The sequence below is a fragment of the Sphaerodactylus townsendi genome, linkage group LG03 (assembly GCF_021028975.2).
Source record: "Sphaerodactylus townsendi isolate TG3544 linkage group LG03, MPM_Stown_v2.3, whole genome shotgun sequence".
NCBI classification, from domain to species: domain Eukaryota; kingdom Metazoa; phylum Chordata; class Lepidosauria; order Squamata; family Sphaerodactylidae; genus Sphaerodactylus; species Sphaerodactylus townsendi.
The window spans coordinates 949,042-965,900 of NC_059427.1; the positions used below are offsets into that span (position 1 = coordinate 949,042).

General features: G+C 53.5%; 2 protein-coding genes across 2 annotated transcripts in view; one reads left to right on the plus strand and one right to left on the minus strand.

Annotated features, from left to right (window-relative positions):
- The window catches only part of LOC125428777 (zinc finger protein OZF-like), a 798,123-nt gene that overhangs the window by 501,581 nt on the left and 279,683 nt on the right, over positions 1-16,859 (plus strand). The gene's annotated exons all lie outside the window — the stretch shown is intronic.
- Positions 1-16,859, minus strand: part of COL11A2 (collagen type XI alpha 2 chain) — a 79,638-nt gene that overhangs the window by 38,469 nt on the left and 24,310 nt on the right. Inside the window, exons 12-26 of the mRNA XM_048490833.1 lie at positions 16,527-16,601; positions 13,287-13,373; positions 10,960-11,016; positions 9,416-9,469; positions 9,000-9,053; positions 8,809-8,862; positions 8,568-8,621; positions 7,807-7,860; positions 7,234-7,278; positions 6,315-6,368; positions 6,175-6,219; positions 4,488-4,541; positions 1,888-1,932; positions 1,737-1,790; positions 958-1,002 (exon numbers count right to left, since the gene is read on the minus strand). Of these exons, the coding sequence (XP_048346790.1) occupies positions 958-1,002; positions 1,737-1,790; positions 1,888-1,932; positions 4,488-4,541; positions 6,175-6,219; positions 6,315-6,368; positions 7,234-7,278; positions 7,807-7,860; positions 8,568-8,621; positions 8,809-8,862; positions 9,000-9,053; positions 9,416-9,469; positions 10,960-11,016; positions 13,287-13,373; positions 16,527-16,601 (831 nt within the window). The remainder of the gene's footprint in view (positions 1-957; positions 1,003-1,736; positions 1,791-1,887; positions 1,933-4,487; positions 4,542-6,174; positions 6,220-6,314; positions 6,369-7,233; positions 7,279-7,806; positions 7,861-8,567; positions 8,622-8,808; positions 8,863-8,999; positions 9,054-9,415; positions 9,470-10,959; positions 11,017-13,286; positions 13,374-16,526; positions 16,602-16,859) is intronic.

The window sequence follows — 16,859 nt, forward strand, 5'->3', positions numbered from 1 at the left end:
CACCTGCTTCACCACAAAGTCCCTTCGTATTTGTGTTCGTGCATCCCTCACTCCATATCGGGAAAGTCACAATTCTGCTGATACAGTTCTACAGAGGAATCATTGAGTCTGTCATCTGCACCTCTATAACTGTGTGGTTTGGTTCTGCAACCCAACAAGATCGACACAGACTTCAGAGAATAATCAGAACTGCAGAAAAAACAATTGCTGCTAACCTGCCTTCCATTGAGGACCTGTATACTGCACGGGTCAAAAAAAGGGCTGTGAACATATTTATTGCCCCCCGGCCTCCTGGACATAAACTGTTTCACCTCTTACCCTCTAACCGTCGCTACAGAGCACTGCACACCAAGACAACTAGCCACAAGCACAGTTTTTTCCCGAATGACATCACTCTGTTAAACAAATAATTCCCTCGATAATGTCAAACTATTTATTATATATTTATTATATAATTACTGCACTACTTTTTTCATCATTCCTATTACCCATCTCCTCCCCCAATTATGACTGTATGATTCATAGCCTGTGCTGACATTTCATTTTATTTTATGATTTTACATTTTATGTTTTTATTACTATTGATTGTTTCCTGATTGCTTACTAGACCTATATGACAATCATTAAGTGCTGTACCTTATGATTCTTGACAAATGTATTTTCTTTTATGTACACTGAGAGCATATGCACCGGAGACAAATTCCTTGTGTGTCCAATCACACTTGGCCAATAAAGATTCTATTCTATTCTATTCTATTCACAATTCTCACCACACAACATTGTTTCCAAATTGCCTTCCCCTCTCTGGCTGGTCTGGAAGGAATGTGGTTGTGTGGGTGCCACGGGCATCCGTGGACGGCAGCCGTGGGGTGGCCTCATCGTACTGAGCGCTGGCCATCGCTCTTGGTGAGAGCCTGGAAAGACCTTGGGCCACACCTTCAGAGGCCTGCAACTCACCTGGTTTCCTTTGGTTCCAGAGTGACCCTCTTTCCCAGGGTGGCCCTAAAGGAAGAGAATGAGACAGAGGACGTTGACTTATTGCACATGAACTTGAATTTGGCTGGGAAATGCTATCAACAGGCAGCAGAGGTCTGAGCACTTCCTGTTTCAAAATGGCTGCTAGGCCAGAGGCCTGAGCACTTCCTGTTCAAAATGGCTTTAAGTCAGAGAAGCGTTGCTCACTTCCTCTTTCAAAATGGCTGCTAGGCCAGAGGCCTGAGCACTTGCTGTTTCAAAATGGCTGCTAAGCCAGAGAAGCGTTGCTCACTTCCTGTTCAAAATGGCTGCTAGCCAAGGGGCCTGAGAACTTCCTGTTTCAAAATGGCTGCTAGGCCAGAGAAGGGTTGCTCACTTCCAGTTTCAAAATGGCTGCTAGCCAAGGGGCCTGAGAACTTCCTGTTTCAAAATGGCTGCTAGGCCAGAGAAGGCCACTCCCTTTCTACCCAGGGAGCCTGCCAGCTCATTTCCTTCAAATGCTGCTGCTGTGTAGGGCATGTTGCCACCCTCCAGGTGGGGCCTGGAATTCTCCCACAATGGTGTCTGATCTCCAGACCAAGAGGGCACCTTCGGAGGTCGGGCTCTCTGGAACCACACCCCTGCCGAGCTCCCTCCCTTCCCCAAACTCTGTTCTCCGCAGGCTCTGCCCCAAATCTCCAGGAATCTCCCTCCCAGAGTTGGCAGCCCTACACAGAAGACAGGCAGATGACGAGACTGTGGGGAAGGAGAGAAGCACTTACCGGAGGCCCATCCAAGCCGGGCATCCCCGGCAGGCCAGGCTTCCCTCTGGGGCCCTAAGGGGGAGAGAGGGAGAAGCGCGTCAGGCCAGCCGTGGCTCGGCACCCCACCCCAGATGTCCCCACAGCAGCAGCAGGGCTGGGCGCGCCTCACCTTTTCCCCCGGAGGACCCATGGCCCCTTGAGGCCCCGACAATCCCTAGAAGGAAACCCAGAGGAACAAATAACGTCAGACAGACCCAGCCGACTTCCACTTCCCCGACCCCCCTGGGCTCCTTCCTCCTGCAGGGCACAAGCAGAAGGCAACCGGCAAGCAGCAGAACCGCCCCCCAGCCAGCGCCAGAGCCAGAGCGCCCGCTCACCTTGCCCGAGGCTCCCGGGTCTATCTCTTTGGCTCTCAAAGGTAAAGGCAGCGCCCTGCGCAAGACCTGGGTCATTCACAACATCTGCTAGGAAGACTATGTTTGTGGCGTGGTTGGCCATTTGCTGTCCCCAGCCATCTACACTGTATCCCCAGCAAGGTGGGTGCTTGTTTTGCTGACCTCGGAAGGATGGGAGGCTGAGGCCGTTCTGAGCCGGCTACCTGAAGCCAACTTCTGTCGGGATCGAACTCCCATCGTGAGCAGAGCTTTGACTGCAGTACCGCAGCTGACCACTCTGCGCCACGGGGCTCCCTCTTTGGCTCTTAGAAAAGAGCAACTCCTGGCAGGTGTGTCTGTCAAGAAGCGGTTACCTGGGCTAAGTGCAGCCCTCGTGTTCAAAGGCAGTCTGTCCCTGGAGGCCAGACGCTAGGAACCATCAAAAGGGAGGCAGGGCTGCTACCTTCACAGCTTAGTGGGCCAACCCTGGAGTCGTCCGGGCAGCCATTGCGGGAAACAGGGGGCTGGTCTAGGCAGAGATTTGCCAGCCTCCGGAGAAGCACGGTAATGCGAACAGCGAATTAGAACAAAAATCACCAGGCTGAAGGTGGCTCTTGTAGAGAGTCTTATAGTTCTGATATGGGGTGGGGTTTTTTGCAGTTCAACGCACTAACATTTATTAGCTACAACAAAAATACTTCATGACCACATTAATAGTGGAGCATTTTTTGGTAGCATGTTTACAAATGTCCACTTTTGATCACAAATGAACGGACGCTTACAAAACCCCAATAGACAACATGAACGCTGCTTGGAAGAGCAAATGAGTCCTGATGGATGGATGAAAAATACACCAAATTGCAATTTTAATAAGTAAACGTGTAGGCGTGCTGCCAAGAGCACTTTTCATTGTAAATGTGGCCATGAAGTATTTTTGTTGCCTCACAGATGTTGGGAATGTCAACAGCAAGAGGGGTCTTCTTCTCTTTCTTATGTGGTGGACGCATAAAGAGGCGAAGGTTTCCTGGGTCACAAAAGATTCTGAAGATAACAATTTTTAAAACCCCGAGGCTTTACTGTTGGGAATTGTGGGAAAGAACTTTCCTACACAATATTAAACTTTGTTTATGTATATGAAAACTGCAGCAAAAATTTTATATGGGCAAAAATGGAGAATAAGAAACCAACAGAAGAGGACTGGATTCCGAAAGTTACAGAATATTCAGAAATACCAGCAACGTTATTGACAACAGTCTGAATATTTTTTAGAAAACTGGAGACCTTTTATGGAATATTGTTTGAAAACCTGTTCGAATAGAGAAGTAGCAGCAGGATATGAAATCTAAAGAAAACCGGAGATTGTAACCTAACCACTAGAATACACTTAAAAAATAATTATTTGATATTGCAGTGTTAATTAAGAACAATATCTTGTTTTTCCACATAATTACAGCAGCGAGAATTGTTTTAACTAAAAAAGATGGAAATTGTCGATAGTTCTGACTGAATAAAATTTGGGAATTTGAGGAATTAGATAAACCACATAAAATGGTGCAAGAATTCACATTAGAAAAATATGAGAGGATATGGTCTCCTTGGTTAGAATGTATGAAGATCAGCGTGGCTCAGATACGCTCTCAGCTGGGTTTAAGTTTTAGAACAAAGGGGATGTTGCTGCTAGAGGATATTGTATTAGTTTAGCCTCCTTTCGATTCTTCCTTGTATTTTGTATAGGATACAAATTTGTTATTGTGATGACATATATTAGTGAGAGATTGAATTATTGACTGACTGTTTTTGGATGGGGCGCTATTTGTTGTGCTGTTTTTCTTTTATACGATTACATGTATTTATATTGAGAATTAATAAGATCTTTAATAAATTAGAAAAGAAAGAAATAACTATTGAATTAATGCCTTAATTACAAATGCGTGAACTTAGAGATAACTTTCAATCAAAGACGAGATAGCTGGAAGACAATATGCCACATGCAGTGGGTTGTGGGTTTTTATGTTTGTATACTTTGTTTATGCATGAGAAAGTAAAAAATATATATTTTTTAAAATGAAGTATTTTTGCTGTAGCTAATGAATAATGTTAGCGTGTTAAACTAGAAAAAAAGAATCCCATGTCAGAGCAAGAAGGCTCCCTACAGAAGCCTGCAGGCGGGGGCAGAAAAGACCTCCCGCTGTTACATCCGGAGAAAATGGCCGCTTCGCAGGTGGACTCGAAGGTATCATCCGCCACAGAAGCCCCTCCCTAAACCTCACCCCCTCTCAAGCCCCACCCCCAAATGTCCAGGTATTTCCCAGCCCAGGGCTGGCAAACCTATCTCCGCAGCCCCTCACTGCTCTGACCCAGCAGGGCTCATCTCCGTCGGTGGACCCCCCCTCACCTGAGTCCCTGGGGTCCCCTGCTGACCGGGGGGGCCTGGCTCTCCTTGTGGTCCCTGGTTGGGAAAAAAAAAGCAAAGTGTAAGCCAGAGGTGTAAGTCAACATGAGAGAGCATAAGTCAACATGGTGCCCAAGGGTGCTGAGGCAGCCGCTGACACCTTTTCTGACACCTGCCGAGGGTTTTTAGGAAGTGGGTGGGGCCAAACCAGGCTTTTGATCTACTAGCAGCGATTTGATTGGCTGTGCAGATTTTAAAAAATGTTGCTTGGGCTGCAGCTGCCACCACAACACAAGAATCTGCGCTGTGTGACTGAGGTTCAGCTGTAGCAGCCATTTTGTAGCTGGCTCCGCCTACTGTGGCAGCCATTTTGTGGCAGCCATTGCGTTGCTGTGCCTGCCATGCCACGTCAAAATGCCAAAGGCACCCACAGGCTCCAAAAGGTTGAGTGAGCTCATGGAGCTGCTGGAGAGACGGGGGGGGGGGGTCTCCTGCTTGGAGGATTCCAGACGTCCTCAAAGCAGAGCCAATCACCAAGACCAGAGGTCTTCAAACTATGGCCCTCCAGATGTTCATGGACTACAATTCCCATCAGCCCCTGCCAACATGGCCAAGTGGTAGGGCTCCCTTAGGAGATTATGCAGATCCCTCGGAGAACACATTCTGGAAGGGCTCAACTAGTTTGAAGACCCCTGGCCAAGACTGACGCGAAGAGATTCAAGGCCAGCCAAACGGGACCATGGAAGCCTTTTGTCCTCCTGCTTCCCAAAGGGCCTCCAGACTGGGGATTTAGTGAACGCCAGAGGCCGGGGGCCACCACCCCATCGGCCCCGTTGGATCTGTCTTGTTTTACAGAAGGACCTGCCAAGAGAACAACAGCCGATACAAAGATTTTTCTCTCATGGGAATCACTTACGCACCAAACTCCATACAGGCTGGAAACTATGCTCCCTACTGTGGCTACTGAAGAGTGAAGGAGGAGCACTCTGCACATGCCCAGAGGTATACTTGAGCTGGTTTCTTGATATTCATGCTGAACAGTTTGGAAGCTGAGCTCTGATCAAGGTTTTGAAAGATGGTTTCAGGGAAGAAATCTTTCTGGGTCTGGCTGCCTGGGAACCAGGCAAAAGCACTCTTTGCAGAGGTTTTGAAGCTGAGATTTGGACGTCAGCTTCAGACCACTTGGGCTCAAGCTGAGAACAAGACTATCAGGGCTTTCTTTTTTAAAGATGCAAACATTATTTCTTTTTAAAAGGCAGAGGAGCTCTTGGGATCCTTCAATAGCTTTGTTTCTGCAGTGCAGAAATCTCCTTTAAGAAAAAGACAGCAATAAGTCTGGCTGGCGACCCAACCTTCCCTCCCCCTCCCCTAGAAGAAGAAGAGTTTGGATTTATACCCCACCTTTCTCTCCTGTAAGGAGACTCAAGGTGGCCTACAAGCTCCTTTCCCTTCCTCTACCCACAACAGACACCTTGTGAGGTAGGTTGGGCTGAGAGAGTTCTGAGAGAACTGTGACTACCCCAAGGTCACCCAGCAGGAATGTAGGAGTGTGGGAACACATCTGGTTCACCAGATAAGCCTCTGCCACTCAGGTGGAGGAGTGGGGAATCAAATCCGATTCTCCAGATTAGAATCCACCTGCTCTTAACCACGACACCACGCTGGCTCACAGAATGACACAGATACTCACGAAGTTCCCCTTTGGCCCGTGAGGCCCATCCATGCCACGCACACCCTGCCGAGACACAGACAGACAGAAATGCAGCGGTTAGCGGCAGAACGGGACGGTTGCGACTCTGGGAGACTACGTATCCCCTCCCCGGGACTTACCGGAGGGCCTGCGAGTCCTGGGGGCCCTTTGGGGCCGAGCAAACCTCGGGGTCCCTGTAAAAAGGCGGAGGAGAGAAAAGCAGGCCGTCAGAGCACCGGCAGAGCGGCTGAGAAGACGGGGTTCCTCTCCTTCTGCACCCAAGGGCCTCACCTTGTGCAGGAGAGCCAGCAACAAAAGGGAAGGCAGACCCCTCCCCAATCATTTCAAGCACACACACACACACACAAAGGGCTGATATCTTGATCCGAACAGAGGTCAACAGCCAGGGCTGTGTTCAATATTTAAATTACATATTCAATATTTACTTCCTAAAGTGATGGATGTCTCCCAATGGTGTAGCTGAAATGGGGACGTGTGGGGACATTTACCCTGGCGAGGCCCCAATTGCATCACTGGGGGGGGGGGCAGAAAATCACCCCACACACTTCACTCCCACGGCCCAGGTAAGTGGGCCGTGGTGGGGGGCGGGACATGGGGGTGGGACACGGGAGGGCAGCACAGGGGGCCATGGGGGGATTGGAAAACGCAGAGTCTGCCCCAGGCTCAGTTTTCCCCAGCTACGCCACTGATGCCCCCCCCCCCCCCACCAAAATATATTTCATTTCATTCGTGGTTGTTTTGTCTTGTCTAAAAGCCCATCCGCTGTGTAGATTTCCTTGGGTAAATGAAAGCGGGGCTGTAAAACTTCTGCGTGGACTGAAAAGACGGACTCTACCAGGGACTAAAATGGTCCCCTAAGCCCACCACACGGTACAGCTTAGAAACTAGTTTACATCCTTTTTGGGAGAACAGGGCCCCGATCCTTCGAATGTTCAGGCTGGAGGCTGTGCGCACGGTGCCCCGGGTCTTTGCCGAGTCCTGAGCAGCACCCTGTCTCCCAGAGTCCCTTGCACACACCATGGGCGGGTTGGTACCTACCGGTTCTCCAGGAAGCCCACGTGGCCCCACGTCTCCATCGTCTCCCTACAGGCAAAGAAAGGAGTGTCACGTGGGATCCAGCTCAGGAAGCCCCCCCCCTTCCACCACGGTAGCTGCCCTATTTCATTGGGCTTGAGAGCCAGCCAAGGGACCTAGAATCACTGAATCATGGAGTTGGAAGAGACCCCAAAGGCCATCCAGTCCAACCCCCCGCCATGCAGGAACACACAAGCAAAGCACTCCTGACAGATGCTGATCCAGCCGCCCGGAATTACAGCCCCTCCCCAGACGACAACGGCCAGTTCCCTCGGAGAAAATGGCTGCTTTGGAGGGCGGGGCCTCTGGCGGCACATCCCCCCCCCCTTCCCAAATCTCTCACCAGATGCCCCCTCCCAGCCTCACTCAGACCACAGGGAGATGAGAAGGCCGGCCTACCTTCAGGGCTGTTGTGAGGCTGATGACTGAGGTACGTTTCTCAGCGCCCCCTAAAGGCCCACAGAGCCACTTGGCTGAACTGCGCTGGAAACCCCCCCCCCCCAACTCCCCTTTCCATCAATCACCGATAGTACTGACCCTCTCACCATCTTCGCCGTGGGGGCCGTGGAGGCCTTGAGAGCCGGTTTCACCCTAGAGGGGAGAGACACGAAGGCCGTGAGCCGGGGGGGGGGGGGCAGCAGGAGACACCCTGGCCCCCCTCTCTGCAGCAAACGTGCCCCCCCCTTTCCCAGGAACTCTGGGAACCGTAGTTCAGTGATGGGCTACTAAGGCTTGGAACAGAGGCAAAACAATTCAACAGGTGCACGCAGGGAGGGGAGGCTTCGCCCGCTGAATTTCTGCCTGAGGCGCTTGTGGGTGAAGCTACGTGAATGGAGCTCATTTAAAACCAGTCAGTGGTGCAGAAGGGGAGACAGAGATTAAAAATACACTGCTGGTGGGGGGGGGGGGATGAAGAGGCGCTGCAAACATTGGGGGGGAGGGGGCCTGCCAAGGTGACCAGGATGGAGTGGAGTGTTGTGGCAGCTGGACGTCAGCAGGGGGCAGCAGACACAGAGCCGAGCTTGCTGCAGAGACACCGGGACGCCCTCGCGCACACGTGCCACGGGCATTTGGTGGGCACAGTCTCCAATGACCGTGGCTCAGTGGTGCGGCTCACAGGGTGTGGCAGAGAGGGCAAAAGGCACCGTTGTGTGGCTGTTGTGGCTGTGGCAATAGTCAGTGCACAGGCATACACACGCATAACTTATTTCAAGGGTTGTGATGACAGGGGGCTTCCTCGTGGTTTGCCCCCCTCCCTCACATTTTGGCCAGCCCCCGCCCCCGTCCACTGCACTGACCCGGTGTCCCTTTTCCCCTGGCAGTCCTGGGAGTCCATCGAAGCCGCGGTCACCCTGCAGAGAGAGGACGAAGGGCCGGGCCCTCGCATTTATTATTTTAGACGTTTCCCAGCTGCCTTTCTACCGAAGCCACCAGCAGCAGAGGAGGTGACACCCCCAGGACGCCCCCCACCCTCGACTTCACCCGGCAGCTCCTCCAGGGAGAGATCAGGAGGCGGGGCCCTTCGGGGTGCTGCCTTACCTTGACTCCTGATTCTCCTGGCATGCCCCGGGCCCCGTCAGCTCCAGCACGACCCTGCGGGGGGGAAACGGGGGAGAATGAATGAATGAATGAATGAATGAATGAATGAATGAATGAATGGTGGGCAGCCCGTCCCCTTGACCTCAGACCCACCCTCCACACGTGGCCCTTGGCCCCACCAAGAGACTTACCCGGCGGCCTGCTTTCCCCGGCGGGCCAGTCAGCCCCGGGCCTCCCCGTGGTCCCTATAGAAAGAGGGAGACAGACACGGGGTGTTCCTTGGGGGAACTTAGCTGGGCTCCCAACCACTGAAGTGACCAGACAGGGAAAAGGGGGTCGCAGGATGAGGACCCGGGGGGCGTAGCAGGGCACAGAGCTCAGGACTGAAGGCCTCGTGACTGTGGGGGCTCAGCTGCAAAAGTGCCGTGGCTCAGGAGCAGCACCCTTAAATCTCAGCGGTGTCTGCAGCGGACTCCAGAGTGAGTGGAGGAGCCGGGGGGGGGGGGGGAAGTTCTGGGTCAGGAGAGACAACGGCCGGAGCAGGAAGGTCTGGGGGGTGGCCCCAGGGTGGGAGAGTCGTGGCTGCAGCCGAGGGTCTTCTTCTTACCTGGGGGCCAAAGTCTCCAGGCTCCCCCTTTATGCCAGGGCTCCCAGGTTGCCCCTGGAAGAGAAATGCACGGTGGCTACCTCTGCGGCACACAACAAGCCCCGCCCCCCGCGAACCCGTTCTGGCAACAGAAGCCGGGGGCCAGGAGCCGTTCCCAGCTGTGGCCCCAGGGAGGCCTCCACATTCCTTCAACTTGTTGGAAACATCTGATCCTGAACGGGGGGAGCAGGGGTGGGGGCTCAGCCCCCAATTCCCCCCCTCGGCCACGATCCCACCAGAGCTAGCACAAAAGGTGTGCTTCCTTAGGGAAAGCCCCGAGCCCCGTGGCACAGAGGGGTCCAAGCTCTGCTCACAACCCAAGTTCAATCCCTGCAGAAGCCAGGTAGTCGGCTCAAGGCTGACACGGCCGGCCGGCCTTTGGAGGTCTGCAACAGGCGTACCCAGCTCGCTGGGGGTAAAGCACAGACAACTAGGGAAGGTGGTAAACCACCTCGTAAACATCGGCTGCACGGTAAATGTTGAGATGTGATGTCACCCAATATGTCCACAATGGCCCGGTCGCTGCCCTGACCGAGAGGAGTCATTCCCAGCCTGTGCTTGGGGGGTACGTGGAAAAAGTTATGTAATGGGTTTCTACTATGGGGTCACAATTTTAGAAAAGTGGGTTGCCAAAGGGTATGCAAATGGAAGAAGAAGAAGAGTTTGGATTTATACCCCACCTTCCTCTCCCGTAAGGAAGCTCAAGGTGGCTTCCTCTCCCCACAACAGACACCTTAAAGTGAGGCAGGTAGGGCTGAGAGAGTCCCGAGAGAACTGTGAGGTCACCCAGCAAGAATGTCAGAGTGCGGAAACACATCTGGTTCACCAGATAAGCCTCTGCCACTCAGGCGGAGGAGTGGGGAATCAAACCTGGTTCTCCAGATTAGGATCCACCTGCTCTTAACCGCTTTGCCACGCTGGCTGGGAACCGCTGAGCTAGAGGAAGCTGCAGGTCAGAAGGAACTTGGCTGTACCCTCATGACAAAGTAGAGTCACTCTATCGGTGTTTCTTTTCCCTATTCCAGATTAGGGATGGGAGAATGAAGTTCTCTGTAGCAGCGATTTACACAACCGTTATGGCCAATGCGTGCCTTCAGGGGACGCGGAAAAGAGCCAGGAGGGAGCATTCAGAAGGCCCAGTGGTGAGGATGTCTCCTTTAAGAAAGATCGCTTCCTTCTGCACTCCAAGGCAGCTGTGCTGGACATGCCAAGAGGCAGCGGGGGGTGATGGGGGGGGAACCTGTCTGCTTGAATCTGTGCATGTTCCAGACCACCAGCATCTTCAGAAATCAAGGTGCAACTCTTTGGGGCTGGGCTGGAGTGCAGAATGAGGCAGCGTCTGGGGGCAATCTTTTTCAAGAGGGCCAACAGCTATTTCAGACAGAGAGATCACACACACACAAGTCCCCAATGGGTACCAAAGCTTCTGTCTCATGCAAATGTGTTAACCCCCCCTTTGAACCCTTGACGGTTTCCTTGAAATGCCGCTCACTGTTCATACCCACCAAGGCCCCAGTACGGCCAGTATATCCCATCGGTCCTGCGGGGCCACGCAAGGCCAGCTGCAAGGGAAAAAAAGAGGGGAGGGGTTATCGATCAGACAGATAAAAAGCAGAGCTCAGAAAGACCCCGTGTGTGTAAAATCTGCCTTTCATCAAAAGAGGTCTTCACTGGAGAAACTTCCATTCGTACTGAAATATTCACTCTTTTAACTTCCTTTTTTTACAATTTCCCCCTTAATGTTCCCGTTGTCTTAAGGGCCCTGTTTATCTATCACCCATCCGCTGCCTTCTTCAATTTTTAAAAGACACATAATGTTAAAAAAGGGAGGGGGAAATTCGCTCGAGACCTCTGAGTTGAAACTTACTACTGATGTGTCACCGTGTGCCACTGGTGTCTGCCCATGAACCTAGCAAATCTTGTAAGGGACTCTGATGACCAACAGAGAGGTGAGCCATTCCGGAACCCACTCCACACATAAATGTGGGGGTAGCTGCCCAGCCAAGCATGTTTTCCTAGCAGTTAGTATAATCTCAGAGTCTGCAACATGACTGGATCTAGTGAGGGGAGTTGCAGAGGCAACGAGGATTTTGCTCTAGTGAAGAAACTGTCCGTTCCTTCCCAGATTCGAAAAGGTAGCGTTCCCCCTCTTCCTGCAAGTACAGAAAGCGAACCCTCCTTGGCGCTCTCTGAAACTGCAAAGTGAGTCCCTGTGGGGGTGTGTCTCAAATGAAGGGGGTCATGTTGGCACTATGGGTGGGATCTCAGATTTCTGCTCGTCCTGCAAAGAAGGGCCGACGGAGCGCACAAGGAGACGCTGAGCTGCGTTGCGAGAGCAGGCTGGGCGGCATAGCTGAGCGATCTGCGGCACAGATAGGGAACAGAGACAGCAAAGGCAGTTCATCCAGGGGGTCAAGGACGCCTCTTGCTCAAACTGCGAAAGGCAGGCACGGAGCCAGGAGAGAGCGAAGGGGGCAGGAGACCGCACGACGCAGGGAGTGGTCGGATACAACTAAACGGCTAAAAATGGGCTAAAGCCACAACCCTCTCCCTTGGGAGAAACCGCCAGGAAAATAGCCCCCTTCACACACACAAAATGACAAGTGTTGTGGAGAAGGTGGTGCTGAACATACACCCCGGTCCACCCGGCATCTCTCTGCCGTCTGACACGAGGGGCCCTGGGGGAGGGGGGACGGTTCTGCAGGCCCCCCCCCCCCGGACAGGCCCACGGTGGAGGCGGCCCTGATTTGACATCTGACCTGGCCTCCCCCCTTCGCCTCCCACCCCCTTTCCTTTCCCGTTCTCCTCTTTTTCCCTTTTTTCTTTTCCCTTTTATCCTTTTATATCCCTCAACTGTCCCCACTTCCCCCCCTCCCGTTTTTCCCTATGGATGAGCAGCAGCCGACAAGTTTGGGAGGAGGAGTTTGGTAGCCGAGGGCTCTCGCTCGCCCCGCCTGAAGCCCCGGGAAATATTTACAGGAACCTCTCACAATGCCAGCATTTTAGTCACACTATAACATTATGAGGTTGTGCTTAAATTACAGTAGAAAGGATCCGATTTGATTGCATGGGTTGCATTACACTGTGATTATTGTGTTGCTCGCCGCCCTGAGCTAGGCTTGGCCGGGGTAGGGCGGGATAAAAATCTAAATAAAGTAAAAGCGAAGTACATCTTCTTCTTCTCTTTTTGCGAGTTGGAAGTAATTTCTGCGTAGCTTTTATGCTTTGTTTTGGTGCAATTTCTGTAGCTTTTACAAAACCAAGCGGAAAAAAATTCCTAAGAAAACAATTTTGCATCAAGGTGCATGAAAAGAGATTCCACCTAAACATTAGGAAGAACTTCCTGACCGTCAGGGCTGTTCGACAGTGGGATTCACTGCCTTGGAGAGTGGTGGAGTCTCCTCCTTGGGAGGTTTTTAAAGCGAGGCTGGGTGGCCATTCTGTCGGGAGCGCTCTGATTGTGTCTTCCTGCATGGCCAGGGGGTTGGACTGGATGGCCCTTGGGGTCTCTTCTGATTCCAGGATTCTATGATCACAGCAGTGTCAAAAAAAGGGGGGGGTGTTTGGTGGCACCTGCTGCAGGTGAGGGATATTCAGGCAAAGGAAGTTCCTTTCCTAGAACCAAGGAGCAGGAAGGGAGGGGTGTGGAAAAAGCAGTGGGGAGGGACCGGGGTGGGTGGGGGGGAGGTCACTAGTCCAGCTTTAGCTGGGAAATCCAACCATCTGACGGTGGAGGGAAAGTGCGTGTGCAAAGGGGGGCTTCATTCTCCACCTCCAGCTCTTCCCCCCCCCCGCCCATCCCACCTGGCCATCCCGCCCCCGCCAGACTCACCCGGGCCTGCTGCAGCATCGCCTGAGCTTGGGCTTCCTGTGCAGACACCACTGGGCCTTTGTCCCCCCCGCTACTGCCGAAGCGGAACTGGAGAGAGAGAAGGAGAAAGCGTCAGAGGACTCCTCAGGAAAAGCCCCCTCCTCTCACATCCCCCCCTCCTCCACCCACGGGGGTCTCTGCAGCGAGGCCCGTGCAGGGGGACAGACCCCTTGAGAGCCCCTGGTGCAGCCCATGGGGGTTCCCGACGGGGAACACCCAGATAAGGCGCCCCATCCCACACAAGGCACCCAAATCCCCCGGTGCTCACGAGGCGCCACCCTTGGGAAACGCCTTCCCCCCACGTCAGGCCCTTCTTGTGACATCCGGTCCCCTCTGACTGGGGATGGATTTAAACGAGAAGCTGCTGTACTGGGGGGAATCTGGGATCTCCGGGGCGGGGGGAGGAGGCAAAACCACCTGCCAATGGCCCCTGACATCTCCGGGTGCACCAGGGGCACCCCTACAGGAAATGGCGCCCAGGGGAAGAACTGAAATTGCGCCCCTTCCGAACTTGCCGCCCAGCCCTGCCACACCTGACGCGGGCGGGCGAGCCATCTGCAGGGGCCAGCGCGGGGGTTCGGGGGGGGAAGAGGAGGCTGGCTCTGCACAGAGCATCCCATGCGTCCCGCGCCCTGCCACATACACCCCGCCCAGTGCGTCTGTACCCCCTGGTCCCCCTTGGCATTACGCCACTGCGCGGGGGCAGCACAGATCTCCATGGTGCAGGGCCGACAATAGGCCCAGTTGGGAGACTGGCAGAACGCCGCAGCTGTGGGAGGCATTTCCCCCCCAAGTGATTAAATTGGTGGAAATTGTAGTCCATGGACATCTGGCGCAACATAGGTTGGCCACCCCTGTTTTAAGGGCTTCCACTCTGTGACACGTTGCGGTGGACAAAAGATTTCTTTTGGTGCCCAAATTGGGAGCTGCCTCAACTGGCGAAGCGGCAGGCCCGTTTTAATTTATTTATTCATCACGAGATTTTTACACGCTCCTTCCCTTTTTATGGCTCAAGTCGGTTTCCAGCCTCCAATCAGACAGGACATAATAATACAATAAACAGTTTAAAACTTTAAAATTAAAATCTGAGTTGGGCTGACTTCCCCATTCGACTTCTGGAGGCAACTTGTGCGTCTCCACGTAGGTCCCTCTTCCCTCTATAACCTTCAATATTTATTGAAACTGGGGGGACTCCAGCGGGGGGGGGGGGGTCAATAAAGAGAATATAATAGGTGAAGTGGGGAAGGAAGAGAGGAAGAAAACGGAACAGGTGAAATAACAGCACCTGAGCGATTTGTCCGTGTAAATGTTTTTCACCAAATTCCCAAAAGTACTGGAGTGTTTCCCATCAATGTAACTGATGTTTGTGCCACGATGTATAAAAGAACAGGATTCCCTCTGTCTACTGAATTAACACCTGTGATTGGCGGGGTATGTGTGTGTGTGTGAAGGTGGGCAGTAGGGGTGTGTGTGTAAAAATGAAATCTACACCGGCAACCCAGGCAGACGCCAACACGGCATGAGACGATAGCCCGTTGTTCCTGCATATTTGGAATAGCCATACAAATTGCGACTGGTCTCCGAATGTAAACGAGAACCACACCACCCTGCCGCTCGCTCCCTGCCAACTCTGTGGTGCATGGAGGGGCGGGGGGGTGACTCACACTGCTCCTGGAAACGTGGGGGCCGGAGTGCAGGGCACATTGGGTGTGTGGCAGGCCTGAGGGATCAATAGCAGCAAACATGCCCCCAAACGAAGGCTGGCCGGTGAATGCTACCTGTGAGCGCAGTGAGCCCCCTCGCCCCCTCCTTGGCCCACTGATTGGCATGAGATGGAAACGTGGAGGAACACTGGGTTTCGTCAAACAGGAGGCGGAGGAAGGGAGGCCGCGCCCACCCTGAGATTCGCCTCTTCTTTTTCAAGGCCTCGTTGGGTTTTGCTATTAGTTCTCGCCTCGGATGTTTTAATCGTTCTTACTGGATGAGGAAGTTTGTTACATTCCCTTGAATAGATGTTGACCGCTGCAAGGAAGCGGCGCCTGGGCTCAGCGCTGGTGAGGAAACGGACCCTCGGGTGGGGGCCCAGCTTCTTCCCCTGCGGAGCTCCAGAAGGTCACAGGTCGGTCGCACAGACCTTGCGCCGTGTTCCCAAAAGCACCCTTCTCCCTCTCCTGGGAGCGCCTCCAAGCCAACGGCCCCCACGGCCCTCGAGGGACACCCCATCGACAGCCGCGCCCTCGAGCGTCCATTCCTCCACACACCTTCCAGAATGGGACATGGCTTTGCAGGCGCCAGCAATGCGCCTCTGGCAATTAGCTCAGCCCGGGCGGTCTCTGTGCGAGGGAGTTCCACCAGAGAGGAATCCTGCAGGTCCCAGCCTGGATGCTCGGGGCTCTGGCTGGCCTCTCTGACCTTGTTCCCTTGCACAGAGGTGCCATAAGGATCACAGGAGGAGGAGAGAATAAACACGTCACAGCGGGAGAGACGCGCACTTAACCAAGAAACAAATTGTGTGTTTTCCAGGCTGCAGGGCCGTGATTTGGTAGTCTTCGCTCCTAAAGTTTCACCCACATCAACAGCTGGCACCTTTAAAGGCATCTCACAGTAAGATGTGTTCCTCTCTGTGGCCCAGTGCCACGGGACACGCCTCTCTCTGAAGAGGCCGCTCAGAGTTGCGGGTGAAACGTCAGGAACTAAAACTACCAGACCACAGTCGCATGGCCCGGGAAACCCACAACAGCTGGTTGATTCTGTCCGTGGGACAAATGCTTTATGCCTATAAAAAGAAAGCCCCAAAGTCGGAGGGGGGGGGGCTCTCCAAGCTCTCTGGGCAGCCAAGGGAAGTCTCAAAGGGTGCTGGGCAACAGCAGAAGGGGTTCAAAAGGCTGTGCTGAACATACAGGCAACTTTGATACTGTCAGACTTGGGAGCAGGAAGTTCCCTGCTGGGAGTCGGCTCCAGGGGCTCGCGCCAGACTTTCCCCCACGGCCAGTTCGACCTCTCTGGCTTTTGACCAGACTCTGAGCTCCGCAACTGAGCACAGCACGGAAATCTCCTCCTCCAGGTCACCCCAGATATTCAACCCCCTCCTACCTGCCCCATCCCACAGAACCACACACACCCAGCCTCAGGACCCCAACCCCACCCACCCCGGCATCAAATCTTCGAACCCCCCTCCCCCTCCCCCAGTCCCGGGCTCACCGGAAGCATCATGGAGGTGCCGGGGGGTCCGGGGACGCCGTCTGAGCCAGGGAGACCGGGACGTCCGGGGGGCCCCTGTCGGAGGAAGGGTGGGGGTGAGGCATCTCTGACCGCGTGTGCCGGGGGGCCGAAGAAGGAAAAACATTAAGAAAGGAAGCAGCAAGAGAAACTCTCGCTCAGATCCAGCAGCGCCTGGCAGACCAGCAATGACTGACTAGCAGGAGGGACCTCATAAGCAATGCAATAGAGCCAGGATTCCAAAAGTTAGAAAAGTGCCTAAAAAGTTTCAGACATTCTATGTCACACACACACACACACACTTTCTAAATGGGG